This window comes from Phyllostomus discolor, chromosome 1, assembly GCF_004126475.2.
Source record: "Phyllostomus discolor isolate MPI-MPIP mPhyDis1 chromosome 1, mPhyDis1.pri.v3, whole genome shotgun sequence".
In the NCBI taxonomy this organism is placed as follows: Eukaryota; Metazoa; Chordata; class Mammalia; order Chiroptera; family Phyllostomidae; genus Phyllostomus; species Phyllostomus discolor.
In genome coordinates this window covers 137061201-137084562 of record NC_040903.2, presented here as the reverse complement: position 1 = coordinate 137084562, position 23362 = coordinate 137061201, and the positions used below count along the sequence as shown (strand labels likewise).

The window sequence follows — 23362 nt, the reverse complement described above, 5'->3', positions numbered from 1 at the left end:
CTGTACTACGGTTTGTTACTATCCACAGTTTCATGCATCTACTAGGGGTCTTGGGAAGTATCTCCCATGGATAAGGGGCAACTGCTGTACTGATTCAGTTAATATTTTAAATATGCCTATTAAAATCTTAAGAGGTAACTTTTTAAAAAAAGATTTTATATGGCTTAAAATAGAAGGTAAATTGGAATTTTAAAAAAATAAATACAAAAGTTGTCAGGAAGGAATAAAAACTTCTTTTTAATTTTTAAAGATTTTATTTATTTTTAGAGAGAGGGGAAGGGAGGGAGAAAGAGAGGGAGAGAAAGATCAATGTGTGGTTGTGTCTCACACGCCTGTACTGGGGACCTGTCCTGCAACCCAGGCATGTGCCCCAACTGGGAATCGAACCAGCAGCCCTTTGGTTCACAGGTGAACACTCAATCCCCTGAGCCACACAAAAAAACGTTTTTTAGAAGTAGTACAATTGGCCCTGGCTGAGTAGCTCGATTGATTAGAGGATCCTCCTGATACTCCAAGGTTGCAAGTTCAATTTCCAGTTAGGGCATGTACATGAAGCAACCAACCAATGAATGTATAAATAAGCAGAACAGCAAATTGATGTTTCTTCTCTCTCTCCCTGTTCCTGTCCCTCTCTCCCTCTCTCTCTGAAACCAAGTAAAAAAAATAATTTTTAAAATGCAGTACAATTGCCCAAAACAGTTTATCAAAATAGTTTCCTAATATAGTAATAGTTACAAGTAAAAATTGCTCTCCAAAAAGCAAGTTGCAGAGAAATTAATACAGTGTTCACCATTTATTGATGTTTCAAAACAATCAGAGCAATGCTTCATGAGATATGGTACCCTGGGCAAAGGGGAGAAGGAAGGACTGTGCGTTTGTGGGTATTCTAAAGGACTTGAGTATTTTTAATGAAGACATTAAATCATTTAAAAAAACAGAGCAATGCTATTATTTGGAGATACATATATAGTGAAATGAAATGCAGACTATAGTAAAAAATTTAGGATAGTAGTCAAATAACAGTTTCAAGTAGATTCCTTTGTAGAGGGAGAGAAGGGAAAGTGATAAGGAGACAGGATTTAGTTGAGTGAATAGAGTGTTTTTCATGAAAATAATCTGAGCAAACATAAAATGTTAATTATCTTTTAAATTCTAGTGACAGTTTTTGGTTTTCTGTTATTCCTTGGATTTTTATCTAAGCTTGAAATATATCCTAATTTTAAAAAATTTTAAGGGTGAACTTAAGTTTGACTAAAATTTGCTTCAAAGGTAAATGGAAGGTGAATGTTAAAAACAAGAAAGAAACATAAGTGTGGGGCTCTGGAGGGCATTGGAAGCCATGGTAAGGAGTTTGGGCTTTGTTTCATGGACAAGTGTGTGTATCAGTTTCCTGTGGCTGCTGTAAAAACTTATCACAAACTGATGGCTTAAAACAACTGAAATTTATTCTCCCAGAGTTGTGGAGGCTTGAAGTCCAAATCCAGGTGCTGGCAGGGCTACACTCTTTCTTGGAATTTAGGAAGAGTCTGTTCTTTGCCACTCCCAGTTTCTGCGGGCTTGTGGTTGTATAACTCCAGTTCTTTGAATCTGTATCACATGGACTTTTGTGTCTGTGTGTCTCTTATAAAAGATACTTGTCATTGAATTTAGGGCCAGAACATATAATCCAGACAGGACAATCTGAAGATCCTCAATTATATCTGCTTAAACCATTTTTCCAAATAATGTCATATTCACAGGTTCCAGGGACTAGGATGTGGAAATATCTTTGGGGGGGCACTCCCCCCTACCTCAGGATAAATGACAATATTGGGTTTATTTCTGGCACATACCTGTGGCTATAGGATGGAAGATGAACTTGGAGATTTATTTACCTGGTATAACAGTTCCTCTTCAAGCGCTTTGTACTAGGGTAGTAGTGAGAAATGGGCAGATAAAAGGAATTTCAGAAAAGGGAATTCATAGGACTCGGTAATTAGGAATGGAAGAGAGAGAAGTTAAGGTTGACTTGCAGATTTAGCTGTACTAATTTGATAGATGAAACAGAGGCATCTGCTGTTTCTTATGGGTCAGATTTTGGTAGTAAGGAATAGCTCTCTTTTGGATGTAATAATTAAGTGTTTGGAATATGTGGTACTCAGTACTCTGTTGGATGTATTTCTGGGTTGGAGAGAATAGATTTTATAGTGATGAGCCTATACCTGCTAAATGCAGCCATGAGAGAAATTGGCCTTGTTACAGATCCATGAGGGACAAACAACAATGTTTAAAGCAAAGTAAAGAAAAAAGCTTTTTGTAAAATACTGAAAGGGTATGGTCAGAGAAAAAGAAGAAAACCATGAGACTGGTACCAAAGAGGAAGATCATTCATAAACATAGGGCAGTTTTTTCCTGAAATGTAGACAAAAGTGGAGGAAAAGTGGATGGAAATTAAGAAATGGAGACAGTGAATATAGAGATGTCTTTCAAGTAGGCTCTAATGAGGGAAAACATATGGAATTGAGTGAATTTTTTTCCTTATTCAAAGATGCGAAAGACAAGCACATTTATGTACTCTTGAGGAAGAGCCAGTAGAAAGGGAAATGAATTGGTGTGGCAGGATACCTGTGATAGGGATTCTGGAACCACAGATAGGGCCTAGTCAGTCTGATACCATTTTCATGCTTTTCTTATCGGTGAGAATGTACCTTTTTTAAAAGTCATTTGTTAACTTGTATTGTGTTAATTGTGCATTTTGCTCATTTCCTAATGGATTATTCTTTAAGAAAAATGATTTGTATTTTTTTGTGTATTTAGAAATTAATTTTGTCATGCATATTATAAATATTTTTCCACTTTGTTTCCTTCATTAGTTTTTTCTTTAGCCATACATAAGTTTTAAATTTTTATGTAGCTACAGTTTGTAATCTGCAATCTTTAGGCAGCTGCATTTTTGTACTAAGTAGCTTTGATGTGTAAAATACTTCACGAGGAAAAGGATGTCTACTTTTTTCCTCTTAAAAATTGTTAGCTTAATTTTAAAACTATACAGCCAGATAATGTAGACATATAAAAGTTTCATTTCATATTAAAATATTTGTTTGTTATTGATTTGAAAGTATCATAGCACATATAATATATCCATAATTTATCTTTTTCCTCACTTCTCTGTATATGTGGTAGTAAATTAGCTAGAAATGTTAATTCCTTATTGTTAATACCAAACGCATGCATGAATGTTTGCTCATTACTTTTCTTCTCTTAAGTTTTAAGCAGGGTCTGAAAACTCTTGGTGTTTTGGAGAAAATTCAGACTTATCCAGAAGCATTTTATAGCATCTTTTGTCATAAACCTGAGAGTCTTTCAGCAAAAGTCCTTAGTGATCTTTTCACGGTACACACATTATCGGATGCACAGGCTTTGGGGTTTTGGAACAGTTACTTACAGGCTGTTGAGGGTATGTGGATGTTTAATTTTTATCTGTTTTAGTTTATTTCTTTGAGTTTTTCTTTTTGATAATAAGAACTTTCATCAGCTAACTCCACATTGATAAAATATTTTAAAAGTTTATTGGCTAAGTTGAAAGTGCCAAGGAAAGGTTACAGAGTAAAGTTTTCCTGTGTATAATTTGAGGTAAAAGGCATTCTTCCTAGGAATTTTAAATATATGAATGATTGCTACTGCATAGAATAGCCTAAAAGCTAATTGTCTATTTCATCTTTTTCATACTTAAATTGAATTATTCTCCATTCATTGGATAGGGCTGTGATAGTGACTGATAGTCATTGAGCATTAGTCATGTGAAAATCTTTAATAGAGTGTGAAAAATTAACTTTTAGTAGAATCTTCTTTTAGCTGTTTTTTTTTATTGTTTTACACCATTTAGTTTGTCTTTGCATTTGTTGAATTCAGCACTTTTCAACTGCTGTGCCTCAAGAAGCATACTGGTATGTGCAAGAGTTCTTAAAACATGCAATACCTGACTATTTAGTCAGGGGCATGGACCTCTTTTCCCTTAGATTGTCAAATTAAAAAATGACAACAGCCAACACAACAATAGCTGTCTGGTGTGAATGAATCAAAACTATACCTATTTTTGTCAGGTTGGCAAAAATACATATATTTTTGGTGTATTGCAAACTTTTAATAATGAATTAGTTTATGTGTTGCATGAGATGAAAAAGCTTGAAAATTGCTGAACTGGTTTATCAAGTAGTGATGCTCTAGAAGTAGTTTAAAATTGTTTTTAGCATCATATTCCAAAAAGATGAAGTTTCATTACCCACTGAAACTCTTGGACTCGATGATAATTCTATATTAGAGAAGGCATTCAAATATAAAATGGGTAGTTCAACTAAGTGATTTTTGTGAGTCCTACTTTGAGAGTCAAATAAACATTTATGGAATGTGCTGTTTTCCTACTACTACACTCAATTTAGTGATTTAGTTTGCCCAAAGTAAATGTGGTAGTCTGTCTTGCAACATTCCCAGTTGAGTTGGGGAAGACTCTATGATGGTATTTCATATATACTGAATGTTTCTTTTTTTTTCTCTTCTTGGTAAACTTTTCAGATGGTAAATCTGCAACAACAATGGAAGACATTCTTGTTTTTGCAACTGGTTGCAGTTCCATTCCACCTGCAGGATTTAAACCCACTCCTTCAATTGAGTGCCTTCATATAGATTTTCCTGTTGGAAACAAGTGTAATAACTGTTTAGCTCTTCCAATTACCAAGACATATAAAGAATTTCAAGAAAAAATGGACTTTGCCATAAGAAACACTCTAAGACTAGAAAAGGAAGAAAGTTCTCATTACATTGAACATTAAGATGTTTTGAAAGAGATGCTTCTTTAAAAGCTGCTATGAATACTTTTATTTCAAAAATCTGTCCATCGTCACTGTTGAACATACTTGTCAGCTTCTTGGTCCAATAAAATTGTTGATGTGAACATAAAGGAATATTTTGGCCATTTAAGCTAAAAAAATTTTATTAAGGTGTACCAAAGTTGATATTTTTCCATTTTGTTAGTAAGCATGCTTCATAACCTTCAATGTAATTACTTTTAAAATGGCTGTACAGACTTTCTTCAAGTATATTAGCATGGTATATATTAAAAAAAACCTTGTATTCACAGTTTTGTAAATTTGATTTAGCTATAGGATGCTGCAATGGCTTTTTTCTAGCTTTATGCAATTTTCAAATTATTACTTTATTTTAAAGCATTAAATGGGAAAGGTAATTGATAAATCCTGTTATATAAGTCAATGGCATATATTCTGGCATATGTGTTTTATGTATCCTTTTCTAGGATGGGACTAAATTGGTTGCTAAACTAAAAAGAATGATTTTTTTTAGATTACTGATTTATATTAAAATAGACCCACACTGCAATTAGATTAAGCCTAATGGGAAGTATTACATAAAAATCAGAACTGCACAAATATTCTACAATCTGTGTACATTCCATAGTCTTAAGAACACTTCTGAGGTGGATAAAACATAGTTGACAATACTAAGAAAATGTCTTCTTTAAAGCCTTGGCTTTATCACAGGATTTTTTTTCATGTCTGATCCCTAATTTTTTCAGATATCTGAATGATCTCTGTGGGTCGTCATGTGATAGGTTTGGCTATTTGACAGTTATTTATTATTGTAATGGTTGTATGATAAGTAAGCTCACACCACTGCATTACTGTAACTTCTTTTGCTCTTGAAAGGTATCTGTTATTATATAGGCAATGTAGAAATATGTAAGACAGAAAAACAAGTAGAATGAAAAACCCATTCTGATCTCACCACGCAGAATTAACTGTTTCAGTATATTCTTCTATAAATTGTTTCCTTTTTTAACTTTTACTGTTACTAAAAGTCACAGAACATTAACATTTATTAATGTCACCTAAAAGGAACTAGAAATCATATAATAACATTTTGAAGATTATGTCTCCATAGTCATGTCCCCATATTTATATATTCTCTTGCAGAAGAAGAATTTGGAAAAGTCTAATGCCTCTAAATCTATTATCAAATATAAATGGGTTTTCTACCAATGTAAATCATATAAGAGGTAAATTGCTTAACTGTAACCACATTTTTCTTGATACATAGAGCAGGTATCATTTATCATTATATTCTCATTCTCCCCAAGAAGTATCCTTAAGTTATTGATATTTTTAAAGAAAAATAATAGGTTTGATTTGGTATTGATAATATATCTCTTAATACCAAAGAAAAAGTAAAACATAATCCTAATGTAATTTTCTGTTATACTTACTAACACACCCAGCAATTAAAGTTTCACTTTCGTTTGAATTTTTAAGGAACATTAAAGGAGGCACTTCTTTGTCTTGTGTTAAATTTAGATTACTGAAAGTAATTAAAGGACGACCTATTATCAAAAATGTGAATATCTAATATAAATCTCAAACTTGCCGTATAGCTTTTATTTCAAATGTGTTGATAAATCAGATATTTTATTTCTTAACCTACCTAGTTTTATAAAATTTAAAAAGACATTATACCAATACAAACAAAAAATCTAATTTAAACTATTTTCTGGTTATTTGTAGTTTTAATTAATTTCCCCTACATTGATAATTAAGCTGATGAGCACTCACACACTTTTTAGGTGGGGAGGGGTGGGAAGGAGGAAGCAGGATTGGTCTGGCTACAATTAAAAACAGTATTTCAACTCCTCATTTCACTTACTTTATGCATAGACAAGGCCTTAGGGAAAAGGTAGTGTAAATAATCATTTAGGATATTCACCGTTTAAACTGAAGCATAAATGTTCATACTGAAAAATGTTTTCTGGTTTTAAGGATGTTCCATTAGTGTGATTTTTTTTTTTAGATTAATCTGTGTAATCAGGGCATATCAGAGAAATCTGTAGGTTGTTTACTGCACTGTTACTATGTCACATGGTTGGTATTGATTATTTTTTTCCCCATTCATTGTTATAGCCAGTGCACAATTCTTACTGATGTTTGTTTGAAAGGAATAATGCAATAGACTTTTATGATTATGTGTGTGTATTTCTTAAATATTTCAACCTAAATGCCATATATTTCAAGCTTGTTTCTATTGCTTTCAATACCAAGGGAAACCAGAAATTTTCTTATTATGCATCTACTGTTAATGGTCTTTGGTTATTTTTATATGAGTTGTTTCTAACAGTTTTTAAACTTCTTGGTGTGAGAATATCTGAAAGCCTTTTATACAGTTTTCTATTATACTTGATTGTTTTAGTAGTTAAGGTAAATATTCTTTAAAATATTAGCAACTAGTTTCTGATCTTATATTTTGTCATATTTAATTCCCATATTGTGAATAAGCCATTCCTTGTTTGGGTCAAGTAAAAAGCCTTCATTCCATTACTAAATTGAAAAATCACTTTGGCCTCTTCTTTATACCAAAACTTTTTATAATTTTTTCCCTAACTATATGAAAGGTAGTGGAACTTTTGTACTTAATGCTGAATGCTAAGGAGAGGATAATAAGTTTTTCAGTGACTTTGCCTTTAGCATCCAATCATTATAAGAAAATTACTAGAACAAGACTCTGACTCTATTTATAAATATGTAATCTTTTATATATAGTCATTATTACATGCTTCATTGTTACTTTTACAGTAAGCTATTAAACTAATTTTTATGCTTAAAGAAATACAATACAAAGTTTTATGCTTCAAGCGATGCAATACAAAGTGTAAGAAAGAATGTGTTGAATGGTGGATTGCTTGAATGTGTATTACATGTAGTTTAGGAATATTTGGATTGCTTTGAAGAGACCCAGTGCTCAAGTTCTCATTTTGACAATTTTTCAATTGCCAAACGTATTCCAATGCCTACTCTGTGCCAGGTATTGTACTAGTTGATAGTTTGTGTCAGCCTGTTTCCCCCATTTTTAAAAGACATCAAATGTAGCCAAAAAACATTACAGTTACTTATAATGAAGTTTTCTAAATAAATATGTTTATGCTACTAAACATGAAGTGCTTATATAAACTCAATTAGGTAACTTGACAGGATTTGAGATTCCAAAAATATTAAGTAGATAGAAGATTCTTTCCTCTCTGTGTATGGGAGATACTGCAAACAGTCGTTGGCTTACACCTAGGAAGCTCTCTTGAATGAACTGTTCTGAGTTGTTCTACGTTAAAACTAGCCACTCATGAAAAATAATTGTTTATCAGAATTAATTATTTAGACCAAAAATCTGGGTAACTAGAGTTGGTTACAAGGGTACATTTAATGAGGTTAACTGATAGTTAAGCAACAGTTTGTTTTGATAATTTCTGATTCTAATAATATGTAACAAATACCTTAGTCTTAGCCATACAGAGACTATTTGTCTACTGCCACTAATCTGTGGGGCATAGTTTTCTATACATTTATTGAGCACATTATGTGCACTGCTTGTTCAGGACAGTTTTTATCATTTCACCTGTAGATGCTGTCTGTAAATGTTAAACATTTCCTTAGAATTTTAATATGACTTTATATAGTCTTAGGGAAAAGTCTGATGGAGCCGAAATGGTTACATGATAGATTTGCATTTTGAGAGTACAAGTACTCAAATGAACAAAATACACTCTCAGATGTTGGAAGGTGGAAAGCCTGTATATTTTATATCCCATGTACACAAATGAAGCAGCACTTTCCCATAGGGCAGGAACTGTCACTTGTGTTTACAACACACCTAAATAATTGGTGACTTCTTCCAAAGTATTGGTAATAGCACTGAATAAAACTAAATATTCTAGTTAACTTCTTAGTGAATATGCCAATCAGCTATAAAAAATGAGAGAGAATGTAATTCTTAAAGGTTCATAACCTTTACCAACCTTTCTCACTGCCCCCAGCTCCCATCCCCTGATAACTATTTTTTCTGTTGTTTCCATGAGTTTGACCTTTTCAACAACTGTACATATAAGTCATACAATTCATTAACAAGCTTTCAGCTTCAAGACGAATGAGGTCTAAGGATCAAATATATAACATGGTGACTGTAGTTGATATCTGCATTATATAATTGAAATTTGCTTAGAGTAGAACTTAAAGATTCTCATATATATATGGTGATGATTGTGATAACTAGTTGCTGTAATCCTTTCACAATGTATATGTATATCAGTCATCACAATGCACACTTTAAATATCTTACAGATTTTGTCAATTATTCCTCCAGAAAGCTGAAAAAATAAAAAAGTATATAAGGAAAAAGAATATAGGCTCAATTCTAGGGTGTTTCCTAATGGTGTTTAAAATACGATCACCTGTCTTGGCCCTGGCCTGGTGGCTCAGCTGGTTCGCACACCCTGAGATAAGCCAAGGTTGTGGGTTCCATCTCCTATCAGGGTGCATACAAGGTATCAACTAGTGAATGCATGAATAAGTGGAACAACAAATCGATGTTTCTCTTTTAAGCTTCCTAAAATAGAGACGCTAAAGTTTTATTATAGAAATGTGCGTTTTGTATAATTTTTAGGGTAACTTAACTGGTACCTAATAAATTTGAAAGTTTTCAAAGCAGTTTTGAGGCACAGGGTCTGTAATTTCATTTCAGAACTTGGCAAACTTTATAATGAACATATTCCACAGCTAATGCAGTGTCGTCTGAACATACGGGAAATGAGTTTTCATTGTGTATTTTTACATCCAATAAAAACGGATTAAATTAGGAATGATTTTGGATACATTTGATCATCACATGGCTTCAAGTGTACATTAAAACGCCATCACTATCCACTTATCCACTTTCCCCGCAAAGTAATGGTTTGTGATTTTGCGGTTATCAGAGGGATGAGAGGAAATACCAATTTGCCAATTTGCACCCTTCTGACTTCTTTGTCCATGTAAGCAAAACAACACCATAACGACAGCCCGTTTTGCCTGATAAGTAACACTAAGAAGAAAAAAAAAGCTCCAGTAAAGGGGTTCAAAGAGGACACACAAGAGGAAGCTAGCATTTGAGTGCATACTTTGTTCCAGGAGCATCACTTAACGTCAGTACTATGGCCCTTAAACCCTTATGTATTTTCACATTAGTGATCTGTAAATGACCAAACGATTCAGTATTTATGTTCAAAGCACTACACCACGCTTGTACCCTAAAAGCTCAACTTAAAGCAGCTACCATTTGAGAAACGGTGGTTCGATTAGACAGAATAAACTCCTACTACTTCACAGCTGAAAAACACTAACGAAAGTTCAGGCGTTATAAGCCGCACCGGTTTCCAAGTTCTTCGGAGAGCTGCTGATAAGGGAGGGCCGCCTTGGGAAAGGCTGGGTCTTTGGCTCAATTACTTCCTTTGGCCCCGCCCCTCAGGGCTGTGCTTCCGGGTCGGTTGCTGTGGCCACGTCACCCTCGGCCTCTGCTCTCCAACCAGGCAGTGGATGGTGGGAGTCAAGATGGCGGCAGCTAGTATTCGAGAGAGACAAACAGGTACCGACTTATTTATTCCCGTCTCCCTGCGGTTTTGTGCCTACCGTGGGTATGCCTTCTCTCTCTGTTTGTTGCTCTGACTCGGTCACAGTGCGTGCGTGCATCTGGGAGGCGGACCTCCACAAGAGTTTAATGCAGTTCCCAGAGCACCGAGAGCCCCTCCCCTTTTGAGTTTTTAGGAAAGAGATGCCATTGACTTGAAAATTTGGTCCCTTATTAGTGGGACAGGAGTAGGGGCTTCAAGAGTGGGCCGGTTGCTGTTGTCCGATTCTTACTGCTTTCCTACTGGGCCTCAAAAGACCACCATGAGAAGATGTGGAGGATGGCATTTTTTTTTTCCTATGTGTTCCCACTTATGAGGTCTCCTGGTTTGTTTCTGCGCGTGGTTCAGATCTCTCCCGGTTTTAATGTTGAGTTTCGTTTTTCGGCACTTCGCCACACTTAAAAAATTTAGGTATTCTTTTCAGGGCAGCTTACGTTCTGCCATTTCACTTTTGGACCAAGCATTTGGGAATATCTAAAGAGAAATATACCTGGTGGTAAAGATTTCATTAGCTCGCTGGAATGGAATTGAAGAATGGCCAAAAACAAATAAATAAATAACTTCCCCATTTTTAACTCTGACAAATTAGTGTTTTAAAACTACATATATAGTGAAATGTAGTGGAAAGAGTAAACATTTCTTCTCTTGAGCTTTAATGTATTTTTTCTACCTTAGAAAATAAACTATCAAGAATGTGCATAGTTGGCAATTCTACCTCTTGTAATTATTTTCTTGTGCATATAAATCTGAAGAGGAAAACAGTTGGTTACAATTCATGTGACCTACAGCAGGGATTTTGTCAGTGCCTGATTCTTTCCTGTGGAATTCAAAGAAAAAAAATAATGACAGACCTCCATCTAATAATGACACTGCACACTGAGTTGTGTTCTGCTTTCTCCAATAGATAGTTTAATATAAGATATCGTAGGAAGGCAAGCATAACTTAAATATATGAAAGTTCAAATAAGAGTTGAGGAATACCTGCTATTCATTTTATCTGTGTAACAAGTAGAAGCCCCACTTGTTTTTGAGGTATGGTTCTGGCAGCTTAATGAAGCTCAGTGAATTAGGTCATACTACGTGTTAAAATAAAGAAAATCAGTTTTGAAGGAATACTCCATACCAATACAAAGGAGCTGCTTGAAAAATGAAAATTGTATGGTAGTCATTTTGATATACAGAACTTTTATAGAATTATACCCAATGGTATAATTTTCATTTCTACTGAAATAAACTTAATTATAGCAAGATTTAACATCATTACTAGATAGGTTATGCCAGATTAATCATTTCTCATCTTTAGTTCTCTAGTTGAGGCCTATTTTATTTTCAGGGAAAGCTTTGTATATGCTATAGTAGCAGAACTAAACATTTCCCTGATGTCTGCTGAGAATATTTTAGGAAATAACTCACAGTCAGTTCTCAGATATTCTAAATACCAAACATTGTGATACAGAAGAGTTTGTAATTTATTTGGGTAAATAATGGCTGATATATATTGAGCATTCAGGATTGCCAGGCACTAGTTTAAGTGACTTTCGTATGTATTATCTCCATTTTGCAGATGCTTTATTCTTGCTTTGCCTGTCTAAAGAATCTTTATTCATCTTCAGAGGCCACCTCAAAAGTCATCTTGTTTGGGAATGTGTCCTGAACTACTCCTCTCTATTACAGTTACCTTTAGTTCAACCAGTAGAATCCTGTGTTAACATGGTCCTTCTCGGATGCCTTTCTTTTGCAGTTCTTGCTCAGCTCCCCCTCTTCAGCATTGGAGAGCCGCAAATCAACTGCTTTCTCTCTTATAACGTCTTTTTAAAAAATAATTTTATTTTAATTATTGTTTAAGTATAATTTTTTATCTTTTACTCCCACCCCAGCCCACCCACCCAGCCCTCCCCACCTCCCTCCCATATCCACCCGCCCCTAGTTTTTGTCCATGTGTCCTTTATACTTGTTCCTGTAAACCCTTCCCCCTTTCCCCTGAAATTCCCCTGAAATTCTCTCCCCACTCCCCTCTCCCCTCTGAACACTGTCAGCCTGTCCTCTATTTCAGTGTCTTTGGTTATATTTTGCTTGTTTCTGTTTTGTTGATTAGGTTCATCCGGTATTTGTCGTTCACTGCTTGGCTTATTTTGCTTAGCATAATGCTTTCCAGCTCCATCCATGCTGTTGCAAAGGGTGGGAGTTCTCTTGTAATATCTTGAGCCTCTTAGCTAAATTGTAGTTGGTCAGGTCAACAACCTTGAAGTTTTCTTTACCTCTTTCATATCTCACATCATATCTGTCAACAAATCTTGTCAGCTCCACTCTGAAAACATTTCTCGGATCTAACCATTGTCATTGCTATCACCCAGGTCCAAGCCAGCTATGAATTTGTGCAATAACCACCTATTTGGTCTCCTTGCTTTTACATCTTCACACAGTACCCATTTGCTCAAACCCCTCCAGCTGGTTCCCATTTCAGTCATGGTAAAATCCAAAGTGATTTTATAGCAATCCTCACTGAATTTTCTGGCCTCATTCCCTGTTAACTCCCTTTCCTTGAAGACACCAGAGTTCCACTTCAGAGCCTTAATGTTTGTTTCCTCTCAATCTGGAATATTCTTTCAGAGCTATCTGTGGCTCACTCCCTCACTTCCTTTAGGTCCTTACTCCAATGTCATCATCTCAGGAAGCCTTTCCTGACTATTTCAAATTACACCACAACTCCCTCTCCCCACTTCCCTTCCTTGTTTTTCTCCACAGCACTTACCATGATCTCACATACCACATGTCTTACTGCTTTTGTTGTCTTTCTCCCCCAACTAGAATGAAAGCTACTTGAGGATAATTTCTATTCAGTCTGTTTTATTTACTGTCAATAGCTAAAGCTGTGTCCGACTGATGGTAAACACTCACTAAACATTTATTGAATGGGCAGTAAATATAGTTGAGTATGTAGTGAATGAGCAATGAAAATATTTCAAGTAAAGGTGGAAACTATGTTAACTAAGTCTAGGACTATGGATAGTATGTTAGCTGATAAAGAAAACTAGTTTGTCACTTGAGTTAAAAAGTGACTTAAGCCTTTTGGGTGTTACTCTGATGAAAGTAAAATTGCATTCTTATATATTATTTGAATACCAGCCTATACTTTATTAACAAACCCATTGTGTTGGATCCCTGTTAACAAGGTAGCCAAGGCTCAGAGTTGGGATATTCACCTAAATGGGAATGAGAGGGCAAATACCTGCTGTCAACTGGCCTCTTTCATTTAGCTAAGGCCTGCCTCTGGAAAACACTATCCACGTGGGGCTCACATGCAGCTCAAGCTGTGGTTCTGCCTAATTTTCCTGTGTCAAGAGTGTGAACAGCTGTTCCTAAAAACAAGATTTCTCTCTCCTGGACTGCAGATGCCAGGGTGGAGGTATCTGTATTGCCTGGAGGTGGGAAGAAGAGCTCTTCTAAATTACAGGGAGAGAGTTAATCATGGAGCACATTGTGTGCTTCCTGTGTTATTTTAGTACCAAGTGTTTTTTTATTTATGTATTTTTTTTAATATAATACCATAACACCCAAGAGTTTCTGAAGGAGGTGTAAATTAGTATTGGCAATGTGTGTTATTGGCTGGGCATTAGGTACTAATATGTTACCAAAATATTACATATCTATACACAGAAATATATAAGTAGTATATCACTGAAGTGCAATTTCTTATTTTACCTGCCTTGAGAAACAAGCACTTAAATGGAAGTTTTTTTTGTGAATTAATGAATATGCCATAAATTGATATTCAGGTGATTTGAGTATTAGATAATTCTCTGGTAGGAGTTGGGTTTGTAGATTATTCTGTTACTAAATAAAGCCTAATCAAAATGCTTTTGAAAGTCAACCAAGTAGATTTTAGTGTTACCAATCTTAAAAATTAAATCACCTAACAAGTATTCTCTGTGACTATTTGCCATCTCATCTTCACATAGAAGTATATCAAAAATTTTTCTTTTCTTTTTTCTTTTCTTTTTTTATTACCTTAAGAACATGTATATCTCTATTTTTTATTGATTATGCTATTACAGTTGTCCCATTTCCCCCCTTCACTCCCCTCCACCCTGTACACCCACTCCCACCCACATCCCCCCCTTTAGTTCATGTCCATGTGTCATACTTATAAGTTCTTTAGCTTCTGCATTTCTCATACTATTCTTACCCCCCCCATCTATTTTCAACCTCCAATCTATGCTACTTATTCTCTGTACCCTTTCCCCCTCTCTCCTCCTCCTGCTCCCCTGTTGCTAACCCTCCACGTGATCTCCATTTCTGTGGTTCTGTTCCTGTTCTAGTTGTTTCCTTAGTTTCTTTTGGTTTTGCTTTAGGTGTGGTTGTTAATACTTGAGTTTGCTGTCTTTTTACTGTACATGTTTTTTTTTTTTTTAACCTTTTCTTAGATAAGTCCCTTTAACATTTCATAATATAAGGGCTTGGTCATGATGAACTCCTTTAACTTGACCTTATCTGAGAAGTACTTTATCTGCCCTTCCATTCTAAATGAAAGCTTTGCTGGATAGAGGAATCTGGGATATAGGTCCTTGCCTTTCATGAGTTGGAAGACTTCTTTCCAGCCCCTTCTTGCCTGTAAGGTCTCTTTTGAGAAATCAGCTGACAATCTGATAGGAACTCCTTTGTAGGTTACTGTCCCCTTATCTCTTGCTGCTTTAGGATTCTCTCCTTCATTTTTACCTTGGCTAATGTAATTATGATGCGCCTTGGTGTGTTTCTTCTTGGGTCTAACTTCTTTGGTACTCTCTGAGTTTCCTGGACTTCCTGGAAGTCTATTTCCTTTGCCAGAATGGGGAAGTTCTCCTTTATTATTTGTTCAAATACGTGTTCAATCTGTTACTTTTCCTCTTCCCCTTCTGGTAGCCCTATAATTCAGATGTTGGAACGTTTAAAGATGTCCTGGAGGTTCCTAAGCTTCTCCTCGTTTTTTTGAATTCTTATTTCTCCATTCTTTCCTGTTTGGTTGTTTCTTTCTTCCTTCTGGTCCACTCTATTGTTCTGAGTCCCAGTTTCCTTCCCATCACTATTGGTTCCCTGTACATTTTCCTTCATTTCTTTTATGGTAACCTGCATTTATTCATCTAATTTGCACCCAAAATCAACCAGTTCTGTGAGCATCCTGATCACCAGTGCTTTGAACTGTACATCTGATAGATTGGCTATCTCTCAGTCGCTTAAAATGCTGAGTCCTGGGGCATTGATTTGTTCTTCTGTTTGAGACATGTCTGTCTGTCTCTCTCTCTCTCTTTTTTTTTTTTTTTTTTTTTTTTTTTTTTGGTCTGGTCGCTCCTGTTACGGTGAGGGGCAGAGCCTTAGGTGTTCACCAGGGCTGGGCACCCCAGTCGCTAGATTGTGATGTTGTATGTGGGGGCAGGTCGAGAGGGAACAATGGCGGTTGCTCTGTTCTCTGTGGGACCTCAGTCCCGTCTCTGGGATCCTGGGTTGCGAGCTGTGCTCTACTCCATAATCACTGCCTCACTGGGTCTGCCAGCTGCCGCTTGCGTACTCAGGGTCCACCCGCTGTGATGTTGTGCACCCTAGATGCCTTACGCGCCCAACTCTCTCTGCTCTCCTCACCGCGACCTACACCCAGCTGCTCCTCTCTGCCCCTCCTACTGGTCTGGATGAACGGGTCTACTTCAACTTCTTGGCTGTCCAACTTCCATTCAGATAAATTCTCTGTCAGTTCTGGGTGTTTTTCTGCCTCTAAATTGTTGTTGTTCCAATCTTGGTTGTGCACGGAGGTACGGTGCATCCACCTATGCCTCCATCTTGGCTGGAAGTCTCTGATTAATTAGTTTTACTGGAATAATTTGTTTCTTTTGTTTTGAGATGGTAAGTAATAAGTGTGGGAGGAAGTGAAATCATAAAAATCAGTGGTAATATTTAATGAGACTGTTTTCATTTTCAGTGGCTTTGAAGCGTATGTTGAATTTCAATGTGCCACATGTTAAAAACAGCACTGGAGAACCGGTATGGAAGGTAAGAGAGTTTTATTATAATGGGGGACTGTTTCCGTTTTCTCACCCCTTATTGGTGATGGCTGGAGGGAATTTCTTGTTAGTACTGAATAGTAGCATATTTTAATTGTTAATGCATGAATATTTTTATTTATATGGCTTCTTAATATGGATTTTTTTATTTAATTATCTTAGATAGGGGGAGAAAGAAACATTGATTTGTTGTTCCACTTATTTATGCATTCAGTGGTTGATTCTTGTATGTGCCCTGACCAGAGATTAAACCTGAAACCTTGTGGGTATCCAAGTGATACTCTAACTGACTGACTACCAGGCCACTAATTGATGTGAATTTTTTGATAAGCATTATATGGAGTAAAACAGGGAGTGGTAATGACATTTCGTCTAGGGTGTCCTAATCTCAGGGTGGTGCCAGTCTGATTGGTCTTTACTGTGGCTGATGTTTTTGTTCCTTAGCTTTGCAAAGTCCAGAGTTTGGATCCTGCAGACTCACTCAGGGTTAGTTAGACTTGCAGGACTGGTTCATTTTAACTAACTCTGGAGAGAATGGTCTGTGAACTGAAATGCCACTTTATTAATTTGTGTTATACAAAACTATCAGTAAGACTGTTAATTGGATCAGAAAGCAAACCATAGTCTTTCTCCTTGAGAAATGCTAGAGAATCTTTAAACATTCCTATTCTTTGAGTCCCTTTCTTCTAAACTTCATGCTCACTCAAGCTCTGTCCTCAAAAAGATAATACAGTTGATTAGATTCAGACTTAGTAGTTTATCAATCACTTTGAACTTCTGTCTTGCTGGGAATTAAGAATAAATCAACTTGGTCACAATTTTGGGAGTTTTGAAAATTCTCCATGAGTAAAGTACTCATGAGTACTTTGGATTAACTCAAAGGGTTGTTAAAACCGTCTATCAATATATTGAATTCATAGTTTAAGCTTCAGCATGTCCCCTAATATCCCATTTTCTGCCTCTTTATTTATGGGCATCTTCTTGTTATACCTTGCATAAACTATACTAGTTTATTGTTTCTAAAGCCTATGTTGAACTTTTGAATTACGTAAGTTGAGAATTTCTGGGTATACAAGGGAGGGCCCAAAAAAACCCCAGAATTATCTCCTGTAGTGCAGTTCCCTTGTAGTACAGGCTTCCCCCACTAGGTGAGTGTTTTAGAAACCCATCTGTATCAGTGTACCAGCTGGTGGTGGTGTAAGAGGCTGCGTTGGGCTTCAGTGAATTTTTTTTTTTGAAGCCTCTTTCAACCATTTGCTCATTTTATGATGGGTGATTTACCAGTGCACCTGCCCACACCGCACTGAGTATTCAGTTTTTGACCAAAACTGGCATGACCCTGGTGTCCCATCCTCCCTATTTAACTGATCTTGCCCCTGGTGACTTTTTTTTGTTTCCTGGGAGTGACTTTTTTTGTTTCCTGGATGAAAAAAAGTCCTCATTGGGAAATGTTTTTCTGGTGTGGAAGAGGTAAAACAAAAAATGACAGCAGCACTAGAAACCATCAAAATCCATGAGTCCAAAAACTATTTTGAACAGTGGAAAAAAAATTTTTGATAGGTGTATTGCATCAAATGGAGAATTCTTTGAAGGTAACTGAAATTTAAACATGTGAGAATAAATACTAGAATAAATACACAATTCTTTATAAATTCCAGGGGTTTTTTTGGAGTTCACCCCTCATAGATTGTGTCAAATTCTTGCCTACCATCACTTCTATATGCAAAAGGATACATTGAAATTTTCAAGAGAAATGGCTTTTGAAGGATACACCATCCAACCTAATAACTACAGCAGAAGATTTCTAGCTTATTTAAGGAAATACGGGCATTCAAGAAAGCCATGTTTTTATGACAGCATATTTCATTCTCATTAGCAATTTATATTCCATGAAGACTTCCTGCGGTGGTTGTGAAAAAACACTAGTGGGTGTGTCTCTTTTATTTGCCTTAACTCTAAAACTGATTTTGAGTTAGAATTCTTACCACTCCTCAAAGTGTCATTTTTAATACTTTTAGAATATGAGGAAATACGTGTGACAGAATAAGGTGAGCAAGTACTCTTTGGGGACTTAATATTTTAAATGAGTATCTCATTAATGTGAAATGTTTAAATTACTAAATTTTCTTTATAGTCTTGGAACTTGTTACACATTAGTTTTGAGAATGACTAAGATTTACTTTTCTCTTTTTAGAAAACATGTGAATTGAGGAGGGGTGTATGTGAGTTTTCTATGTGTTCAAAAGTCTTTTATTATAGCTTAAGATGGAGATTTTGTAGTCTAATATTTTTTCCATTACATTTGACATTCAGTAGTATATCAGTTTCAAGTGTACAGTTCAGCACTTAAACATTTGTGTAAGTTATGAAGTGATCCCCCCAATAAATCTAGTACTCTCACCTGGCACCATATGTGTTTATTAAAATATCACTGACTGTTCCCTGTGCTGTACTTTATATCCCCGTGACCGTCTAGTTGCTATTGTGTGCTTCTTAATCCTTTCACCTTTTCTCCCCCAGCCCTCCGACTCCCCTTCCGTCTGGTAACATTAGTCTGTTTTCTGTATTATGAATTTGTTTCTGTTTTGATTGTTTTCTTTGGTTTTTTAGATTTCACCTGTCAGTGAAATCTTTCTGTGTCTGACTTTTCTCAGTTAGCATAATGTCCTCTAGGTCATCTTTGTTGTTGCAAATTGTAAGACTTCATTCCCTTTTTTATAGCCAAGTAATATTTCATTGTGTTTGTATGTGTATGTACCACATCTTCTTTATCCAGTCATCCATTAATGGACACTTAGGTTCCTTCCATATCTAAGCAATTGTATATGAAATGTCCTTAAATTGTCTCTTATTATGGCCTTTTTAAAAAATCTGTTTTATTTGATAAAGGCATTGCTACCCCAGCTTTTTCTTATTTTCATTTTTATGAAATATCCTTTCCATCCCTTACATTCAGTCTGTGTGTCTTTTGATGTAAAGTGACTCTCCTTTAGGCATCATATGTTTAGGTCTTGTTTCTTTTTCATTCAGCCACCCTTTGTCCTTTGGTAGAAACATTTAATCCATTTACATTTAAAGTAATTATTGATAGGTATGTCATTATTGCCACTTTATTAGTCATATTTTTTAATCTTTTCTTTATCTTAAAGAAGCCCCTTTAACATTTCTTATAATACTGGTTCAGTGGTGATGAACTCCTCTAGCTTTATCGTGTCTGGAAATTTCATTGTGTTTCCTTCAATTCTAAATGAGACCTTCCTAGGTAGAGTAATATAAGTTATAGGTCCTGGGTTTTCATCATTTTAATTAGTTCATACCAGCCTGGCTTGGGAAGTTTCTGTTGAGAAATCAGCTGACAGTCTGGTGGGATCCCTCTTATACATAATTTCTTTTCTTTTGTTACTCTGAAGATTCTGTGTTTGCTTTTAACCTTTGGTGTTTTAATTATGGTGTGTCCTGGTGTCAGCTTCTTTGAGTTTATCTTATTTTTGACTCTCTGCATTTCCTGGACTTGTATATATCTATTTTCTTCTCCAGATTAGGAAAGTTTTTCTTTTTTAAGATTTTGTTTCTTTTAGAGAGGGGGGAACAGAGGGAGAAAGAAAAGGAGAGAAATGTCAACGTGTTAAATGTCAATTGGCTGCCTCTTACATGCACTTGCCTGCCGTAACCCAGACCCGTGTGCCCTGACCAGGAATCACACCAGTGACCTTTCGGTCACAGGCTGGCGCTTAGTCCCCTGAATCACGTCACACAGGGCTGGTTAGGAAAGTTTTTCAAATAGATTTTCCATCCCTTGTGCTCTTTCTTCTAAGGGTACAAAATGTTGTTATGCTTGAAGTTGTCTCAGGTGTCCCTTAAACTGACCTAATTTTTTTTAATTCTTTTCTTTTTGCTGTTTCAGTTGTGTTTTTTGTGACCTTGTGTTCCAAATTGCTGATTGAGTTCTCTGACTTACATAATCTGCTGTTGATTCCCTGTAATGTATTCTTCATTTCAGTCATTGTATTCTTCATTTCTGATTGTTTTTTTTTAATGGTTTCTATCCCTTTATGTAAGTTCCCACTGATTTTTTTCTTTCCCTAAGTTCATTGAATATTGTTACAAGCAGTGTTTTGAACTCTGTATCTGGTAGATTGCTTGCCTCCATTTTGTTTAGTTTTTTTTTATAGTTTTGTCCTGTTCTTTCATTTGGGCCATGTTTCTTTTCTCCCCATTTTGACTGACTCCCTATGTTTGTTTCTAGGTACTAGATAGACATCTGCTATCACTCCCAGTCTTGGGAGAGTGGCCTTCTGTGGGAGGTGTCCTATAGTAGGTATCAGAGTGGGGCTCAGTGGTACAGATTCCCTGGTCACCTAACCTGGGTGACCAGGGGTGTCTCTTGTGTGGGTTGTATGCACCCTCTTGTTGTAGTTGATCCTTGATTACTGATGGTACATTAGTGGGTGGGATTGACCTTCAGCTGACGATGTGAGAACTGGCCATGACCGTAGTGAATGAGCTCTTGTGTGGGGGGTTGACCCCATGGAGTGGAATTCACTGTAGCGAGGCTCTGGTGCCTGCCAAGTTCAGCCTTTGGGTGTGTCGTTTGTGGAGCTAATTGGGTGGTGCTCTCATATGGTCTGAAGTTGGCCATTGGGTGTGTTGGTTGTGGGGCCTCTTGGGAGGGAATCCTGTGCTGGCCTAGGTCAGCTGATGCCTTTGCCTAGCCAGGGCCACCTCTTATGAATTACAAGGTAATCGTTGGTCGTTTGTAGCCTATACTGCTGGACTTGGAGGTTCCTGGGAGAGGCTGTGCTGCAAAACAAGGTTGACTGCCACTGGTGGCGGGGTCTGCTTAGCAAGAGGTATGGGGAATGCCGAGGCCAGCCCCTGCTTGTTTAGGGTTTGTGGACTTCGAGATTTTAGTAAAGTCCAAGGCATGGTGGGCCAAGGCCAGCAGCTTGTGAGGTGCGGCCACTAAAAGAAATTCAGGCTGGTGCATGGGTTGGGTGGGGCCAGTTTTCAGAGAATCACCAGGGTGAGTCCAGTTTGATGGAAACTCAGATTTAGCATCCACCTGCACCTACAGACTGGTGGGGGGAGGACTCTACAAAGGAACAGTGGTACCTGCCAGCAGTTTGGTTCCAGCCCTCACCTTGAATCCAGATAACTAAGTTCTTCCCTTGAATCCAGATAACTAAGTTCTTCCGCCTATGTCGCTAGTGGTTTTCAAGCAGCTACTCTGGGCTGGAGACTGGAGTATGCAAGTTGGAGATCAAGTAAGTTTGTATCAGGTTCTTTAAGGCCGGCAACACCTAGGTCTTTAGCAAGAGACCCCCAACCCCCTCCTCCCTTCATTTGGACACAGTTGCTGCTGGATTTCACAGCCCAATGTTTTGGGGACTCTTCTTCCCAGAACTGGTGCCGTGGGCTGGGATCCTTCATTCTTTTGGGAGTATCTCCACTGCCAAGATAACCATCCTAATTCTCAACTACCGCACTTGGGTGTGGGACCAGCCTGTTCCGCCTCTCTGCCCCTCCTACCGGTCTCAGCATGGCTTCTTCTTTATGTCCTTAGTCATAGGACTTCCGTACCGCTACTCTTCAGGTGGTTCTCAAGGGTGGTGGTTCTATAATTTAGTTGAAATTTTGATGTGGTTGTGGGAGGGGGCAAGCACAGCATTTATCTTCTCTGCAATCTTGATTGGGAGTCCTCTAGTATATATTATAACCTAGAAAAGAAGTCCATAAGAATAAATTTATATAATTATTAATGTATTTAGCCAAAAAATGCTTTTAAGGATGGATTACTACATAAATAGACATTTTGGTGAAAAATGATGGAAAATATTAAATTGAGGAACAACTCAGTATACTTGATTTATTAAAATAATATATTTCAGCATCGTCTTATAGGTTCTCTATTGACTGTTTACTGAAAATGATGTTTAAAAAAACAATTTTTTTTACTAGGTGCTCATTTATGACAGATTTGGCCAAGATATCATCTCTCCGCTGCTATCCGTGAAGGAACTGAGGGACATGGGAATTACTCTGCATTTGTGAGTTTTAATTTATTTCTAATAATGGCATTTGTTTTCAGATACATTGTTAAAGATTTCTTTGGTCACCCTAAAATCAGATGAAGGGACATTGATAGAGTAAATAATATTAAGTTACAGTACTTGTATAGAACATTTTTTTCTTCTTTTATTCAACCCTTTACTTCTGAAGTTAAAAAATAATCATCAGTCTAAGGCTTTCTAAATTCAGAATTGAAATTTTCTCTCTTGTATCTTTTCCTACAGAGTCGTTTACCCTTTTATGTGAAGGAAAAGAACTGGTTGTCTTAAGATCTCTATCAGCTCTGCAAATTTTTTATTCCTTTAACTTAAATATACTTTTTTTAAAAAGATAAATATCTAAATTAGTTTACCATTAATATGAAAAATTTAAGTAACTATGAAATAATTACTGTTAATCACCATAGGAAGTTATCTATGTTGTCTTCTTAACTATTGAATTTATTTGATTACATTGCTTCTGATATGTTTGATAAGTAAATTGCATATGCCTCAGTGTTGAAGGATGTATATAGAAGATGGAGATAGAATACTGCTTATAGAAGGATGACTATAAATATTATAGAAATAAAATGTTAGCTGTGTTTCCAAGCATGATAAAATCTTACAATGAAGAATGAAAAATTTTGTGATTTGATATTGGATATTTGAATGAATATGCTCCCTGGATTATAAAAAATAAAATTACCAAGTGATAAAAATATTTGAGGTGCTTAGATGATCTTTTATGTATTCTGTTACCTAGCAATAAATACAAAACATAAATTTTCTTAAGGAAGCATTATATACCTTTT

At 36.3% G+C, this 23362-nt stretch overlaps 2 protein-coding genes and 1 long non-coding RNA gene across 7 annotated transcripts in view; all 3 read left to right on the top strand.

The window, feature by feature from the left end:
- Window positions 1–7363, top strand: part of G2E3 (G2/M-phase specific E3 ubiquitin protein ligase) — a 69492-nt gene extending 62129 nt beyond the window's left edge. The window contains exons 14-15 of the mRNA XM_028506689.1: window positions 3246–3436; window positions 4552–7363. Coding sequence (XP_028362490.1) covers window positions 3246–3436; window positions 4552–4808 — 448 coding nt within the window. The 3' untranslated portion in view covers window positions 4809–7363. The remainder of the gene's footprint in view (window positions 1–3245; window positions 3437–4551) is intronic.
- Window positions 944–2395, top strand: LOC118501369. The gene is made up of 2 exons (XR_004904013.1): window positions 944–1885; window positions 1934–2395. It is a non-coding gene; the product is annotated as an uncharacterized LOC118501369 (long non-coding RNA).
- A 2957-nt stretch (window positions 7364–10320) lies between the features above and the next one.
- SCFD1 (sec1 family domain containing 1) overlaps window positions 10321–23362 on the top strand; it is a 110898-nt gene continuing 97856 nt past the window's right edge. For 3 of the 5 annotated variants that reach the window (XR_004904010.1, XM_028506407.2, XM_036029536.1), the window contains exons 1-3: window positions 10321–10428; window positions 16419–16489; window positions 22459–22547. Coding sequence is in view for 3 of the 5 variants with exons in the window: in XM_028506407.2 (XP_028362208.1) it covers window positions 10380–10428; window positions 16419–16489; window positions 22459–22547 (209 nt within the window). In the remaining 2 variants the exon portion in view is untranslated. Of the gene's footprint in view, window positions 10429–16418; window positions 16490–22458; window positions 22548–23362 lie in introns of those variants that run through there. The other 2 variants (XM_028506409.2, XM_036029544.1) reach the window with 2 other exon arrangements.